Source organism: Pteropus medius, unplaced genomic scaffold (genome assembly GCF_902729225.1).
Source record: "Pteropus medius unplaced genomic scaffold, Ma_sr-lr_union100, whole genome shotgun sequence".
NCBI classification, from domain to species: Eukaryota; Metazoa; Chordata; class Mammalia; order Chiroptera; family Pteropodidae; genus Pteropus; species Pteropus medius.
In genome coordinates this window covers 23,300,803-23,318,271 of record NW_024352787.1, presented here as the reverse complement: position 1 = coordinate 23,318,271, position 17,469 = coordinate 23,300,803, and the positions used below count along the sequence as shown (strand labels likewise).

Below are 17,469 nucleotides of genomic sequence, written 5' to 3'. Positions count from 1 at the left end.
CTTTTGTAAGGATGTGGCTGCCGTTTCTGCTGGCGCCCACAGAGCACTCAGTAATTGTGCACCATGACGCTCGGTCATACTGTGTTTTAAGGGTAGAAGAAGGTAAAGAAATACAGTTGACCCTCAAACAACACGGTTTGAACTATGTGGGTTCACTTATACGTGGATTTTTTTCTCAGTGAGTACATACAGTACTGTAAATGTATTTTCTTAATAATACTTTTGTCGAGTTCATCGACTGTTTATATTATGGATAAGGCATCTGGTCAACAGCAGGATATTAGCAGTTAAGTTTTGGGGGAGTCAAAATTTAGACGGGGACAGGGCGTAAAACACCCAAGAGATCTGTTCGTCAGCTTCCTAGAACGCACACTCCCAAGTGACCCTTAGGTGTGCCGGAGCCTGGGGTGGGGTGCGGGTGCTGAGGATCACTGCTCAGATAGCGCTGCGCTTCTGCTTCGGGCACATGCGGACAAAAGGCAGCGGCTATGAGGAGTATTAGGTAGAGAACAACCCTCCCTGTATCAGAGTTTCCTTATCATTCAGTCTTTTCTAAAACTATTTTGGGACACTTGTAAATGACTCCACTGAGCTCGCTCTAGTGGCCAGCTCCATAACTTAATACCCGCTGTGCTAAGTAGAATTTGTTTTTCTGGACATGACTATCCAAGGGGCCCTCTACTTCTCATCCTTACGGAACAAGTTTCAAACCCATCCTGCCTGCTGCCTTCCCAGGCTTTTATCCAAGACTCATTTTGGTGGAACTACAGCTCTGCCATTCAGGAAGAGAGAAACACCCACATTGCAAGAAATCATCGCTTTAATGGGCTTTGTTGCCAAAGCAAAGGAATCACCCTTGAGGGCAGATGGAATTTGCTAGGGTCTCAGGTTTTTTTGTCAGTTCTGTCTAGGGACATATTTGAAGGCTTTGTTACCATGGCACCTAGGCTCTGAGACAGAGCTACATTAAGAGCAATTTTTGGAGAGAAACAGAGAGATTTCTCCCTGGCTTCCATTTGAGCCAAGCGGATGAATTGGCTTCTTCTACTTCAGTAATTCTGGAACTGCAAGGTACCCTAGGGGCCCTGGGCTGAACAAAGCTCCCGTCTTCATGGAAGCATTAATTAGCTTATACTACACAGACAGCATGCAGCCAAATTTTTATTTAGCTGGCAATACTATTAATACCTAACGAATACGCTGGGCTCCATCCGCTCTCTGAAGATGGGGTATCATTTTTGCACGTTCTGTGTGGAGAATAAGTCACCACCTAGGGCTGAACAGAGAACAGGTGCCTTCCAGTTCTGAGACACCGTGACCAGGACAGATGTGCACCATTGCCATGTGGCTCCTCCACACCCCAGGCCCACAGGCCTTTGCAGGCTGGGGAACAACAATCCAGAACATAAATTGAGTTTATAGGCTTTTGGGAGGGTGACCTTCCTCCATTCACTCCATCTTCCTGAAGGAACTTATGCTTGTTTATAAGAAGTTAGAATGCAAGGGATTATGAAATAGTTATTAGTAAATTCATTCAGGCCCTGTTTTACTTCCGTCCTGGAAGGTAATCTTTTACAGTGTAAAAACAATATTGTATTTTGCCCCAAGTGGTTATTTGGCAAAATTTTTAACTGGTATGTATAATTTGCACACGCTTGTTAAATTCAGCCACTTTAGTCTTGCCATTGGATACTAATGCCTGAAATGAACTAAAGAGGCTTCTTCAGATGACCTTGGCCAGTCTCTTGTCTGGAGCCAAGCCTGCCTCCCAGAGAGCTTGCCTCGTGAACTATCAGCTGCACATTCACAAGCCAATTTGATGCCCTAAGCTCTTAGAAATACTATCCTTCCCAAACTGACATGCATACACACTGTCCCTCTTGCCCTCTTTCCTTTCTCATCTTTCTTCAAGAAAAAGATTTGAGGCCTCTTGAAGAAATATGTACTGTTTAAAACAAAATATAAGGTAGAGGAGGAAATGTGGATAAAAAGGAAAAACAAAGGGAAGAAGACCACTAAGTTAGAGCTGAGCTTTCTGGTGGGCAAAGACTAATGGAGCCAGTTATAAGATTACTGGTACCCAAGAACAGATGAGTAAACTAGCTCTTCCCAGCACCAGAGACTGAGAGAAATTGGAGGACTTCCTCTCCCATAACCTGGTATATAACTCACAGCCCCGAGTTGCACAGGACTGAGTCTTATCACGCCCTTCAGTGTGGCCATGACAGCTAACACATTTTCAAGAAAAGATGTGCAGCTTCATGACAGCTGCTCCTAAGCCAAGAATTATAGAGTGTACAGTTTGTAGAACAGTGTTTCTCGAAGGGAAATACTTGCTTCCCGAGATGCTCTATGAAGAAAATAGTCCACGGCCAAATGTTCCCCTCTGAGTGAATGAATGAACCTGTGAACATAGCCATGGCTCACAGTCCTTCAGTGAAGAACCCCGTTTACATTTCTAGCCTGGCGTTTCTCCAAACTTATTTGGTTATAGAACCTCCGCCACCATCACCGGTAGTGTTTCTCAATGTTTCCTATACTGTGTGTCAGCACCGCAAAAGTAACAACTCTTCTTGGTGGTGACCAGCCCAGCTCAGGAAGAGGAAAGGGGGTGATTTATTTTCTGCTTCCTAACAAGCACATTTCTTCCCTGCTGTGTTGCCCGGGGGGACTCTAGCCATGTCCTTACTTTAACGCATTCTCTCATGGGGTCCTTAGGCATGGTAGAAGTTGGCTTTCTAGGAAATCTAATTCTGTCATGTTTGACTTCACAGGTGCTGCACATCCAACTGGGACCCCTTTTGGGCCACCTCCTCATCACAGCAACTTCCTCAACCCTGCTGCTCACCTAGGTGAGTTGCCCAAGGTGACGGGAAATGACGTGTGTATTTCAGAAAGCCTTTGTTTACTGCACTCCTGCTGCACTTCCTGGCGAGTTGACTGTTGTCTTAGAAACCTCGCTTACTACTAGGGAGATGATGGTGATCTTGTAGATGTTTGACTATGTGTCCTCCATCTTCAGGATTTCAGCACCTCTGATAGCACGTTCTTAAAGGTGTATAGGTCTGTATTCCAAACTTATTTGGTTATAGAACCTCTGTCTGAAACGATGGATGGTGCGGTGAGTGACAGCCACGCTCCGCACCTCAGGGGACCCACGTTGACAGCAGCCCGTTTTCGCCCAGGGGAGGAAGAGGGTGAACTCCTGTCCCATATGTGTGGGCACCTCCTGTAGGTGGACAGACAGACAAGACGATGTTATGAAGAGTCATTACCCACTATTTTTAATCACTTTACATTTCACTGCCCTACTAAGACGTTACCGTCCCTGGTGAAGGGGCAGCTTTATTCGTGGCCGTTAACTGATTTGGTATTTTCTGCACGCGTACAAGCAGGTGCAGCCGGTGGCGTGCCCAGTCACAGGGTGTGTAAATGCGTGAGCCTTTAGACTTCATCACTGATTTATTTATTTTAAGATGTTATCTTATTTCTGTTCATTAGCACCTACAGAGCACATTCCCGGAAGAGGGGAGACAAGGCAGGAAGACATCTTAGAACATGTGGTGTAAGCCGTGTTCCCCACCTGGCAAAAGAGAAATGGGGCAAATTGCATAGTTCTTAGAAAGGAGCTTGTGTGACTATTTTGCTAATCCTATGCCTCAGGCCAAGTGTAGTGAAAATCTTTTGCCTGATCCGATAGAAGGGAGACCGATGAGGTCTGAGTGTAGGGGGCGAGGAGCCTGCATCACCCCACCAGGCTCCCAGGAAGCCCTCCCGTCCCTTACACAGCAGCATCCTGCAGCCATGTCCTCCCCATCTCGTTCACAGAGCCTTTCAACCGGCCGTCTACGTTCACTGGCCTCGCAGCGGTTGGTGGCAACGCCTTCGGGGGCCTTGGAAACCCTTCAGTTAGTGAGTACCTCTAACTTTTTACAGTCTGCCATGGACCATTTACCTCCTCTGACCTGTCTGTTGTCCAAGACCTTTCCAGATAAAAGGAAAGTACTCTCCTGGGAAATAAATCGAGGTTATATCGTTGCAAAAGCAGGCCTAAACAATGGAGCTAGGTAGAAGTGTGCGTTTACATCAAAACCAACGTTTTAAGGATAGTCCGCTGTTCATGTATGTTACCGAGGGTCAGGAGAGGTAAGGTAGTTAATTGACTCCAGAAAGTTTGCTAAAATTCAGTTTCATCCATGTTCTTCTCTACCATCCCAGACTCCAGCTACAACTCCCATTAGAAGTGAAAACAACTTTTAAATTTCATCTTGCCTTTGGCATTAGTGGGATTGAAAAAGCCCAGTGAAACTCAGGAGAGCCAAGAACTGACAACATTTTGTGCTCCATAACCTGGATTGTGTTATTTTCTACTACTAAAAAGTCTGTCTCAAAAAGGGAAAGAGTTGCAACACCTGTTCATGTTCTAAACATTTAGTCAGTGATTAAAACACATTTAACTTGTTTCCTTTCATGCCATCCATATGTCACAGTCTCCGGGTACAGGAGACCTAAAATGCAGCTGTAAGCAGCCGTCACAACTCCGTCTAGAGCGGAGACCTTATGCATCCGTCTGTTGAGGTCAGGGCCCTATCTGGTGTCTGGTGACACTCGTTTTAGTTTGCTAAAGTTGTGGAAAGAGTGGCAGTCACATTAGCAGGGTCGTAGTAGGTAGCGGATAACCCTGAATTCTGCTCTGAGTCGAGCATTATTAATCTAAGTCACACCATCAGAACACACCCTTCTGCATGCTTGGGACTCCTGCATGCACAGATGTGTTTAATTAGGTAATCTCGATACCCATTTCCCTTTCCTGTTTAATCTTCCCCCTCCCACCCCTTGGCCTTTGGTTAAAAAAGAAAAAAAAGAAAAAGCTGTGAGCTACATCTCAGTGTAGGACAAGCGTTCCTCTAATGAATTTGTTAATCTCCTTTCCTTTTCCAGCTCCCAATAATATGTATTCATTTTAACTCTGAATGCTGTTAAAAGTTTTTTGGTAAGTACCTTCATTACAGCAGATTATATAATTTCTCTTAAACCTTTTTGTTCTCCACTTCACCATTTCAGCACCCAACTCAATGTTCGGCCACAAGGATGGCCCCAGTGTGCAGAACTTTAGCAGCCCTCACGAGCCCTGGAACCGGCTGCACCGAACGCCTCCGTCGTTCCCGACCCCTCCGCCCTGGCTGAAGCCAGGGGAGCTGGAGCGTAGCGCGTCCGCTGCAGCTCATGACAGAGATAGAGATGTAGATAAACGAGACTCATCTGTTAGTAAAGATGACAAAGAAAGGTACGGAAAGAAACCGCTCTCGAGTCCCACTGGGGGAGCCCGCTCTGTGCCGAGAACTGGCCATCCACCCTCCCTGTCCCAGCCTTGTGCTTCAGCTGGCCCCAGAGCCTCGGCTCCGTCCGTGCACAGCCGGGGCCAGCTCAGTGCCCAGGCCCACCATGTCCCAGAGTGCATCGTGACAGTAGGACACAGCCGTAGCAGAGTGAGACGAGACGCTCCCGACTCAGACACAGTCACACAGGTAGAGCCTCCAAAGCCCCTGTGAGCGTTAGCGCATCCAGATATGAATCTTTCTCTGAAAGATAGTTGGAGTGTTGGACCAAACGCACACGGCATGAATCAGTACCATGTTTGCTTTCAAGTTCGTGCAGTCCATTAAATCATCCATAGGTTTTTCTCTCTCTTTCTCTCTCTTTCTTTTTGTTTTCTTCTAGAAAGTCATGTTTGCATTGTCTCATCATATTTTTCTGAAATTTTGTTCCAACGCAAATCCTCACAGGTGACTAATAAAAGTTTGCTAACCTAGACTTAGTGAAACATCAACGAGGATTTTTGGTTTTGGTTTTGGTTTTCCAGTGGATAATTAATTTTACTAACCATTTTTATGTCTGTACTTGGTAACCCATGCCTAAAAAAGGAGTAGCCTTAAAGAGGAAAACGTCTCACAGTGTTTTTCCCTGGAGAATGTCTTAAGCATTCTTGACAACATGTCCCTTTTTCTTCCTTCAGGGTATTTTCACTTTGAACGAACTGATAAGGAAGACACAAAATCCGCTTGACAGAAAATTCCTAACAACAATTTCCTTTTGGTACTTCAGACTCAAATATGATCCCAGTCTTTAATTTTTCTTTATTGGGTATATCGTGTGTATATGTGTGTGTATCTTTGTGATTTAAAAGAATTCAACTTTGCAGTCTCTAAATGTGACAGATTAGTCAGTATTCCTCCTAGGCCATCACGCTAACTGATTTCTTTCTTAAAGAAAAAGACGAATATTCCTTTAGCGCAGTATGATAAAAATCTCTTAGCCAGCGGGAAGACCATTTAGAATGTGCGGCTCTGAGCTATGGACTGCCAGAGTGGGGCACATCCAGCGTGGACGTGCCCTAGCCCAGGGGCTGTCCGTACGTAGCGAGGCTGCCGAGAGGAGAAAACAGGATGTGGCAGCACGCCTTCTCACGTTTTTCTTGACGGAGTCAAATGACCTTTCGGATTAAAGTCAGGAAACCTAGTAAAATACACTGTTCTTTAATCTTACCTTTTAAAGATGTCCTTCTTAGCCTCTGCAGGTGGGCTAGAAACAGAATGGGTAGGGAAAACCCATTCATAGTCCCCTGCTGTGGCCCCTCAGCTTCCCACATCTGCCTGGTGCTGCCCAAGACTCGCTGCATTCTCACTCGACCTTCCCTCTTCAGGCTTTACCTTGTCGTTCTGCCGCTCTGCATTTCGTGCCCAGTACTCTTAAGCCTGAGACAGGTCTCTCAAATTCTTCTTTCACATTTTCATTGACAGATGCTCTTAAAATTGTTCTCCACTTCGCCCATGAGGTTTCGTGTCTGTTTCCTACTGGCTTTCTCCATCTTCTTCTCATCGGATGTTAGCTTTCTTGTCCTTCCTAATGCAAACGTAGCTTTTTGCAACCCGAAAGATTGTTTCCTTTCAAACCCCCTCATACACTACATCTTGGAGATTGTGCCGTCTCTGAGTCCTTTACTCTGAAACCAGCTGTTTGTCCAGATGTCAAGAGAGAGAAGCTCCCGTAATAGTCACATTAAACTCTTCCTCCCACGAGCTCTGTATCGCAGAGTTGGATGGAAGGTCATGTTTGTGTTTGGGCTCTTACAACTTTATTCTCAGCACTGGTCCTGAGGCTGGCTGTATTGCCACATCACTGACTCCTTAACCGCATCGGGTCATTTTGGCTTTCTGAAAGCTCTTCCTCTGTGGTCTTGATTGAGACACGTGACCCTTACATGTAGAGAAAATTATTTTCCCCCTCAGACCCTCCCGTTCACCCTTATCCCTAGCGCTTCACCCTTATAAAGCTGCTTCTACAGTCTAGGTAAGTAAGGTCAGGGTGGCTGGTTTTGTCATACAAAAGGCACGTCCGGCTGCCTCGGCGACCATGGGAACCAGACCCGAGCCCGTCCTTTTCACGCCACCATTTCATTGGCAGCCCCTTGCCAGGCTGACAAGCCCGTTTCACTTGCTTCCCGTTTCCCTCTTTCTTCCCCAGGGAAAGTGTTGAGAAAAGACACTCCAGCCACCCTTCACCAGCACCCATTCTCCCAGTGAGCACCCTGGGCCACACCCGCAGCTCCACTGAACAGATCAGGGGTCATCTGAACACTGAGGCTCGCGAGAAAGACAAATCCAAAGAGAGGGAGAGGGACCACCAGGAGTCCCGCAAGGACCTGACCGCTGAGGAGCACAAGGCGAAGGAGGGCCACCTGCCCGAGAAGGACAGCCATGGCCACGAGGGGCGAGCCGTGGGCGAAGAGGCCAAGCAGCTGGCCCGGGTGCCGTCACCCTACGTGCGGACCCCCGTCGTGGAGAGCACCAGGCCCAGCAGCACCTCCAGCCGCGAGGCTGAGCAGCGCAAGAGCGAGCCGGCCTATGAGAATCCCAAGAAGAACTCAGAGGTCAAGGTCAAGGAGGAGCGCAAGGAAGACCACGACCTCCCTCCGGAGGCCCCCCAGGCTCACCGGTCCTCGGAGCCGCCTCCTCCCAGCTCCTCGTCCAGTGTGCACCCGGGGCCCTTGGCCTCCATGCCCATGACGGTGGGGGTGACGGGCATTCACCCCATGAACAGCATCGGCAGCCTGGACAGGACTCGCATGATGACTCCCTTCATGGGCATCAGCCCCATCCCGGGCGGAGAGCGGTTCCCGTACCCTTCTTTCCACTGGGACCCCATCCGGGACCCTCTGAGGGATCCCTACCGAGAACTTGACATTCACCGGAGAGACCCGCTGGGCAGGGACTTCCTGCTAAGGAACGACCCCCTGCACCGTCTCTCAGCTCCCCGGCTGTACGAAGCTGACCGCTCCTTCAGGGACAGGGAGCCTCATGATTACAACCACCACCACCACCACCACCACCACCCTCTGTCTGTGGACCCTCGGCGGGAGCACGAGCGAGGGGGTCACCTGGATGAGCGGGAGCGCTTGCACATGCTCAGAGAGGACTACGAGCACACGCGGCTCCACCCCGTCCACCCGGCCTCCCTGGACGGACATCTGCCCCACCCCGGCCTCATCACCCCGGGACTGCCCAGCATGCACTACCCCAGAATCAGCCCCACCGCGGGGCACCAGAACGGGCTCCTGAACAAGACCCCGCCAACGGCAGCGCTGAGCGCGCCTCCCCCGCTCATTTCTACGCTGGGGGGCCGCCCGGTCTCCCCCAGAAGGACTACTCCTCTGTCAGCAGAGATCAGGGAGAGGCCACCTTCCCACACGCTGAAGGATATTGAAGCTCGATAAGGCGAGAATAGGACGTGGAGGTGGAAGGAGCCCCGTACTGACACAATGCCAGACTCTAGGAAGGGCAAGAGACAGGAGAACACCTGCGTCATTGACACAGACTGGGGGACGAGGCGCCCCTAACTCTTCCCCTTGTAAAAAATGTATAGACTCGGTGCAGATTTTGAAATGTTTTTGTATATTATATGTTGAAATTTTTCAGATCTTTTAGCCAAGTCATACGTTCTCATGTGTCCAACTCCTTTGGTTTCTCATGTAAAACTTTTTGATTTGAACCAAAACAGTGAAGATGACAACACACACCAGTGTGGTGATAATTGGGGAGAAAACAGCAGTCCACAGAATCTGTCGTGCGAAGCTCTTTCAGATGAGAAGGGAAGGCAGTGTACATAGTTGTGTAAAAAAAAAAGATTGCTTCATGAGCTAAGGGTTCATATATGCAAAAGGGTAAGATGAAAGCTTTACTTTGTACAAATGTAAATAGATAAAGATTAAGTAACATAATACATTAATACTTCTTAAAATGTGCTCTTTGCAAACTTAATATCAGTGAACACGGTCGGCTGCGGCTGTGTTCCCATGTATTGTTATAGACAGCTAAACCCTTCAACTATGCAATGAATGTTAGGGCTTTTCACAAAAGCCCGCCTAACTCAAAGGAGCCTTTTCAAATCCATTTACAACATACTTAAGGTCATATTTTCCCTGAACAAGCACTTACGTGATATGACTCTGTTTTCCTTGCTTGTTATTTTCAAACGGAGAAACATCCTATTTTGCAAATCGGACCCCAGGCTGAAACTTTGCATCTGAAGTTGCTGCTTGTGGGCTCCGGGGGTGGAGTACAGCCCCTGGAAAGGTAAAGAGGACATGAGCGTGCAGGGCCAGGGAGGATGGGAGTTGTCAGATGCCAAAATCAGGGGACACAGGTCGCCAGCATCACGTCGCCATCAGTCACATGATTTCACACACACCTCATGTGGGAGCCATGCGTTTTTTAGCGTGTCCTACTTCATATCTGTACACACCTCCTCGTTTTGTAATGAGATTTAATTACACCCAAACAGATCCTGAAAGAAAGCTTCAAGTTTTCTCAGATGATGGATGTGTTTTCACTGTGTTCAATCAGTAACCGGCAAATTTAAGGCGCACATTTCCTAACGTGACTCATCGTATTCCAGTTGGTAATAAAGTCTGGGAAAAGCCGTAACAGGTCAACCTTGTGCAGCCGTGGGGAGTTCCAGAGGGTGAAAGGTGGCAGAGACAAAAGTCTTGCGTGTGTGTTTTTTTGAGTTTGCATCAATCTTAATGTCTCTTCATAATACTTTTATAATACATTAAGCCTCTTGTCTACATATTTGGAGAGAATATGACTTTACTAGCAGAGAAATACAATATATCTTGTCTACTGGACTGTAAAATATATGTATGAAATAAAATTAGTTCCATTTGGTCTTCTAGTATATTAAAGTGCTATCTGACGTTGTTATCCTGTTTTTGCAAAAAAAAAAAAGTTAACTACAGACCATTGTTTCTAATAAGCAGAGAGATCTATTTTAGTAGTAAACTGAAGGTTTAGTTGTGAGCTTCAGATTTTGTGAACTCCAGATGTTGTGCAGTGTTTTTTTTTTCTTTTTTGTTTTTTTTTTTAAAGACAACAACTAAAAAGGAAAAAAAATCCAAGGAATATGTACACTGGAACTGTAGTGGTAGCTTTCAGTATTGTAAAGAGATTGTTCTATACAGACCTTTTTGCTGTTTATCCTGTATGTAATAAAGTCCTTTCTAGATCCTATGTGAAAAGAAAAGTGAAGCGACTGAGTCCTCAGCATGTTCTCATCGGCGGAGCCTTCTTGTGTAATGTAAACTGTGCCATGTTATTAAAAAATGTGAACTAAGCTTTCAGCGGCTTGTGTGTGTCAGATGACCATCATTACCGTAGGGGAGAAGCCACACTTGCAGGACCTGGCTCTTGAAACACCTTGAGCCCAGCCGAGTGAGAGCAGAAGGCTGACCTGCCACCTTGCCTTGCTCTGCTAATGACCCGCCAGCTAGTTTCTATAAACATTTGTGCCCTGGTCATTTGTGGATTTTTTTTTTGGAATTTTCTAAGCAAAATACTGTATCTTGGAAAGGTACTTTTGGCTTTTTTTTTGGTTGTGTGTATGGGCCAAGTTAACAAGTGTACTTTGTGTCCCAGGCCTACTTCAAACCTCAGCATTTGCTTTCTCTGTGTTGATGGCAGATCTGATTTGGGGCCTTTGACAGCAGTCTTTGCTTGTTCCTTTGCCTTTCACTCTGTGGACTCAGTCGGTTGTATGTTACTTAAGACCTTGCAGATACTTTTTCCTATCTATACTTCCGTATCTTGTAGAATGACATGGCATATCCCTCATCAGTGTGCTGACTTCTCCCTCTTCCTCTAAAATGTTTTTTTGTGAAAACAAAAGATGTGAAAATTGTTCAATTTTATTGTGTCAGCCTGATGAAATTTCTGTTTGGATTGCTGTTTGTATCTTACTGGCAAAAACAAAGGAGAGCAGTTGGGTTGGCAGGATGTGGGGGGCTGCCGACCAGCTGTTAGGAATGGAAGTGAATGGAAACCAGGGGCTCTGGGCTCCTGTGTGATGGCAGAGTGCGTGGGCTCCACAGGGGTGTTTGGGAAGTGGGGACCTGGGAGACTCCTGTCGGGGGGTGGGTGGCGGGGGACAGCCTCGCAGGCTTAGAGAACTGGTGATGTCAGAGCAGGGACTGCTTGGACAAGGGCCCACTTCACGCAGCTTTGCTTCTGTATGTTAACACCTCACTCCCAGACCAGAGAAAATAACTTGAAGAAAAGCTAGTGGATTGGAAAATGTAGCAAACACTTTTTTCCCCAAATCAGGCAATTTTGGGGACTTTGTAGATACTCAACATCAGGCTTGATTTGCCGTTTCTGGCAGATCTCACTGCCTTCTATTGTATACCTATTTTCATGTCACCATCTGCAGTGTCAGGACATAGAAGAGTCAAATCAGTCACGGAATTGAATCCCTGGGGCTTCATTCATCTCAGCTTTTGCATATTTCCCTCTAATTATGTTCAGCTCCCCGGCATTGATGGGTACCAGCACCGATTTGATTTCCTGCTAACCTATAGATGCTCTAATTATCTCCACAATCTTTGACTGACAATGATCTTGTTACCTTCTAATGGTACATGACAAGTAAAATAGCGAACATAATGATGCAATAATTACCATTTTGGAAGGATATTCGCAACAGCATTCGCTGTTTATCCTTTTTCTGCCTCAATCAAGACGGATGAGAGAAATAAGATGTGACTGCTGATGTTATACACGTATATGGTGTAAAAAGAACTTTAAGACAGAATCGGGTAGCACGATTGGCCATGCAGCCTAGGCCGTTCCAGACCACCTCTCTTGTGTTTGTATCCATGTTGAAAAAAAAAGTAGGCTTCGGTGGCAATCAAATCGGTTGAAGGAAAGAGGACAACAGAAATGAGTTGGTCTTTTTTGTTATTTTTTAAACTTTACCATCTTTTTTTTCTATGAATTTCCGAGAAGTTTCAATAGAACAGAGTTAGTTATCAGATAGAAAATGATAACCATCAGAGGCAATTCCACACTGAAATTGCTGGTCTTTTGGCATTCTCACAGTATAAGGCAAGTTTTTAATAGCTCACATCAGCACTGCGAGAAGCCTCTGGTAAGGAGCTTGGACCAGCAAGCAGGCAGGAAGCCTGCAGCCACCCTGTGCTTTCCCAGCGGCCTTGAGCAAATCACCGAACCAGTCTGGAACTTTTCTGACATGCAAAATGCGACAGTCTGACCCTAACAAAGCCTAAAGATGTGCCAGTTGTAAGCCTAATATCGGCATAGATGGGGTTTGGGTGTCTGCTGTCCCAGAAGCAATGGGAATCGTGGACTGGAAAGAGAACCCCACACAAAAGTGAAAGGGACTGTATTTTTACAAACTCAGTCTCAATTACAGTGTCATGAAAATTCTTGATAAAGATTTGCTGACATATTTGGCAGAAACAAAGGGAGTGGGTTTCTAACTCACAGGCCTCAGTGTTTCCCACCTGGTGAAGGGAGCGGGGGGGGGTGGTAATGGGCAGGGTCTGGCTAGAGCACCCAGAGTATTGTCAGTTGGGGTCATGACCCACTATCCTGCCCAGAATGTTCAGTGACTCCTTGAAGTAGGCAAGGTGGAGTGTCACCTGCAAGCCAGTATTTGGAGTCGACGTGGCGCAGAAGGGCGCAGGGCCAGAGCTCTCAAGGCCTGGGTTCCTGCCTAGGTAGGACTGGGCAACCAGGCCTCAGCTTCCTCAGCTCCAACTTGAATGTGTTGGCTGATATTTGAGTCCTCTCCAAGCTCTGTTTGGACTTTGTGCCTCTGTTGGGCTTCGGGTTGCTTTTTAAAACCTTACCTCCTCACACCCCATACCATTCCCAGTGCTTCTTGGCAACATCTCATCTGCATCTGTGTGCAGGATCTCTTCCTTCTTCACAAAGGCCTTGTGTCTGAACCCGAGCCGCCCTGCAAGGTCAGACTAGAAACCATCTCATAAAGCCTCCATGCATGCCTCATTTCACACTGAGCCCTCCCTCTTTGGAAACCCCGTGTCTAGGGTTTAGCTCGGTCTCTGAGCTCCTCTTGTCCATCCTCCACTCAGGCCTTCCTGTTCTGGGGTTCCATAGGGCCCTGTCCTCTCTTGCAGAATCATTGGACCCCAGGGCAGAGGCCTGAATGGGTGTGTTCCAGGCGGGAAGAGGCCACTCCCAGGTTGGGTCCGTGAAGAGTACACTGCACAGAGCCCTGAGTCCTGGCTCTCAGACTTTTCTGACCAACCCGCATGCATCCTGATGCAGTACATCTGGAACAGGTGTGATGAAATGAGCCCTTTGTTCTGCGTAATGAGCGATTTTTTTAAATGCCATTCTCTTCTAATTTATTATTATTTTTAATGCTGATTGCACCCACTGCTTCATTTCACGCGTTTGAAAATCATGGGTCTCAATCCCTAGCTTGAAAACAGTATCACAGAAGAAATCCTGCAGACTTTAAAGAGGGTGAGACTCACCTGGGCTGAGGGTCAGGCTGTTTTCTGCTCTTGCCCCACAACTGCTCCCTGTCCTCTTACCTGGTCTCCCCCTAAACCACCCCTCACGCTCTTCCCAGTGCTGCTCATGTGTCTCCCAGGTTCCAAAATCATCCTCTACTTAAAGAGGTCAGCAGAGTGGAGCCAGGACTTCTCATGTGGTCTTCGAGGGCCCGAACCTCTGGTGCCTGCGGATCTGTCAGTGTTACCATGTGCCTTTCCCAGCACACCCTGGGCAGTCATGTACCTCTGTGTCTTTGTTCCCTCTGCTTTCTCTTCTTCATCTGGCACTGAGGTTCACCTCAAAGGCCTTCACCTCCAGGAAGCCTCCCCTGAATGTCTCTTGTCCCCCATCACAGTTAATGGCTTCGTCTAGTGGTTCTCAAAGTGCAGTCCCCAGACCAGCAGCAGCACTACCTGGGACCCTGTTGGAAACGTAGTATCTCGGCCCCCTCCCTCCACCTGCCTTAATCTGAAACTCCAAGGCGGGGCGGGTAGGGAAGTGATCTGTGTCTTTGTGTCTTAATGAGCTCTCCAGGTGATTCTAATGCACAATCAAGTCTGAAAACTGCTGACGCAGACTATGTAGATAGGTCAAGGGAAAGTTCTGGCCAAATGCTGCAAAAAGAATCATCAGGTAACAGAAAATGGTCCTGGAAGAGAAACTATGTTCTCTTTGACTTTCTTGCCTGATTAATGATCCTTGTTTGAGACAGAAAGGCATTTTATGCTTCCAGGTCTATCCCGATTCCTTGCTAGTGTATAATTGCTAATTCATGCATTGCTAACAGTATGAGATGGCCCAAGAGGTCTGCCTCGTCCTCTCCTTAGCATAATGATAGTAGTAGCCTATGTTAACGGAGTGCTTTTTGCATGCACTGGTGTAAGTGCTTTGAACGTGGATTATCTCCCTTCATGTTTTCCTCGGCCTTACAAGATGTAACCCAATTGAGCAAGTGAGAAAAATGAGGCCCAGAGAGATGAAGTAATTTGCCCGTGTTCAAGTGCATTACCTAGATACACACCCGGGCAGTCTCCCTCTTGAGCCTGCACTGTAAACATGGCCCTGTGTTACCACCAAGAAAAGCTTTGCTGAGTTAATTAGCCGTGTAAATTAGCAATTGCAGGCACATCGTTTACCCACTTAACATACACTTGTAGTTAGCACCATATATATTCCAGAGGCTGCAAACTGGTGGCCTGGAATGAATGAATGAGTGAATGAATGAATGAATGAATGAAACAAGGAAATCGCATGTGGCTCAGTGACGAGACTATGCCATGAACCAAGGATTACGATTAAGTCTATACCTCTAAGGTTGATTTTTTAAAGTGGTGGCTTGTGTCGTATATGGGCCACAATGATTTTAGAATAGAGAAATTTTATGTAGGCAAACCAGAAGTCATGACCGCACTGAGCCCATGTTCCTGAGGGGGCACAGCCTGGAGCCGCCTGCAGCCCCATCCCTCCCAGCTTCTTACTCAGCCTGTCCACACGGCTCCCTTCCATGTTGGGCAAATGTCAAGGAGCAGTTTGTGACTGTGGATATGTGCAAAAGTTCTTGAAAAACAAAGTATTCTCATATCTAATTATTAAAGTAGATCTAAAGTTCCAGGAGATAAAGCAACACTTTGGAAGTAATAAACCAGCATTCCTCTGTAATGGAATTTTCATCCATTCAGAAGGATCTTCCCCCAGTGGGCCTTCTGCTGTGAGTTCACACAACCCTAACAGTAGCACAAGTTCACAAACAGGCTAGTGGGTGTGGGATAAATGGACAGTCATCTATTTGACAAACGTTGAGTGTGTCCTGTTGGCTGGGCTTGTGCTAGATGCTGGAGACAAAAAGACAAGGCCCCTCTCTCTCTACTGGGCTCACATCCGAGGAGAGAAAATCAAGTGGCAAGCGAACCAAGACAAAAATAGAATTTATTTGCTAATGTTCATGGAAGGAAAGTAATGTTGAGATGAAAACAGGAGCGCGCAAGTAACTTTCGAAAGCAGGAGTCACATGAAGGTGCACTGAAAGCCAAAGTCAGAGAGGTCTTTGGCGTCTGGTACTAAGGGTCTCGTTTGCTGGGACTTTAAACTCCATCCTGAAAGCAACTGAGAACCATGAAAGGTCCTTTAAGTATCATTTCAGGGAGATTAGTCAGGTGCCTGTGAGTGTAGATTCCACTGATACATGAAGCTAAGCCCTGACAGTGCCAAAGTCCTGCTGCCGTAGGCATTTTATTTCCAGCTCTAGCCCCTCTTACATCCTGGAACTGGAAACAGCAGGATCTGAACACTGCGGCCTCCATTCACCTCTCCAGAGGCCCAGTGGACACTCTCACCGGGGTCCCGTGACACCCCTGTGCATCTGTGGGTCCCCTCTGCAGGTAGCCATCACCAAGGGGCACTCGCATGGTTATTCCCTCTCCTACCTCCTTGCCTACACCTGCAGGGGTTCAGAGGCAGCCCTACACTGCACCCCATGAGTCTCCCCTCCCTGCCGCACTCGGCCTCACCCTCACACTCTGCCTTGGACCTCAGCTTTAATTTCATCATGACTTTGCTAGTCTCACATCCTTCCAGCTCTCAGCATCCCCTTCACTCCGCCCCCTCCAATCCTCCTCACATCCTGGCAACCGTCCTTGGTCCTCTGGTCAGTACTTAGCACAAAACCCCTATTCCATCTGCTCTTCTCCAGCCTTTCCCTTCACCTTCCTGCTTCCCTGCATCTCTCTAAAATGTGGGGCATTCGCTCTACCACATCCTCTCATTATGGCCTGAGGTGGGCAAGGGTCATTCGTCTCTCAGAACTCTCTCCTTGCCCCCTCCCCGAATGCCTCAGCTCCTGGCTGCAATCATCTGCCTACCACTCCCCACTCGGTCCTCGAAGGTATCCCCCAGCTCATTGTCATCCCCTCCAACAGCACTTTCGACACAGTCCTCACTGCCACGGTCCCACTCTGGGCTCTACACCATCAAGAACTCAGCTTCTCCCTGATCTCATTTCAGATGCTGCGCCTGAGCCCACTTGCTGTTCATTCCCCTGAGACCCCCACCTTCCCACAGTTCCTCGATTCCTCTCTCCTCACTTCTCTCCTTTCCCTGTTGGTGAATGATTATAAGCATTCCCCAAAATTCTTGCTTTCTCTTGCTTTGTGGAACCACACAGTACACTAGCTAAACCACAGGTTTGGTTAAATAAGGTTCTGGCCCCGCCATGCATAGGCAGCTGTGCCTAAATGCGGAGAGAGAGAACCACAAAATTCTGCTGCAGTCAGTAACTCCCAGTGGGCCCTAATCCTCCTGGAGACCATGCTCCTCCCCTGTTCTCCCCCTATTCTCCTCAGTGGCTGCCATGCCTGAGGGCCAGGGGTAACTTATCAAGCATGCATTCCGGAAAAGGAGCTGGCTTGCTGTGAAGCGCCTGGGAAACCAGCTGTGGCCCAGTGCTGAGAGCCGTCGCTCCTGGGGAGCAGCAAGGTCTGGACTCCAGCCCCACCTCTCCTGGGGAAGACCTGAGACTCCTCTCCCCAAATCATGAAAGCCCTGCTGGAGGAAAGGGCTAGAGCCAAGGTTCTGCCACGTCGTCTTGCTGTGT

General features: G+C 47.5%; 1 protein-coding gene across 1 annotated transcript in view; it reads left to right on the top strand.

The window, feature by feature from the left end:
- Nucleotides 1-10,678, top strand: part of AUTS2 (activator of transcription and developmental regulator AUTS2) — a 1,077,358-nt gene extending 1,066,680 nt beyond the window's left edge. Inside the window, 4 exon segments of the mRNA XM_039849320.1 lie at nucleotides 2,775-2,852; nucleotides 3,829-3,912; nucleotides 5,065-5,287; nucleotides 7,525-10,678. Of these exon segments, the coding sequence (XP_039705254.1) occupies nucleotides 2,775-2,852; nucleotides 3,829-3,912; nucleotides 5,065-5,287; nucleotides 7,525-8,773 (1,634 nt within the window). The 3' untranslated portion in view covers nucleotides 8,774-10,678.
- The last annotated feature ends 6,791 nt before the right edge of the window (nucleotides 10,679-17,469 follow it).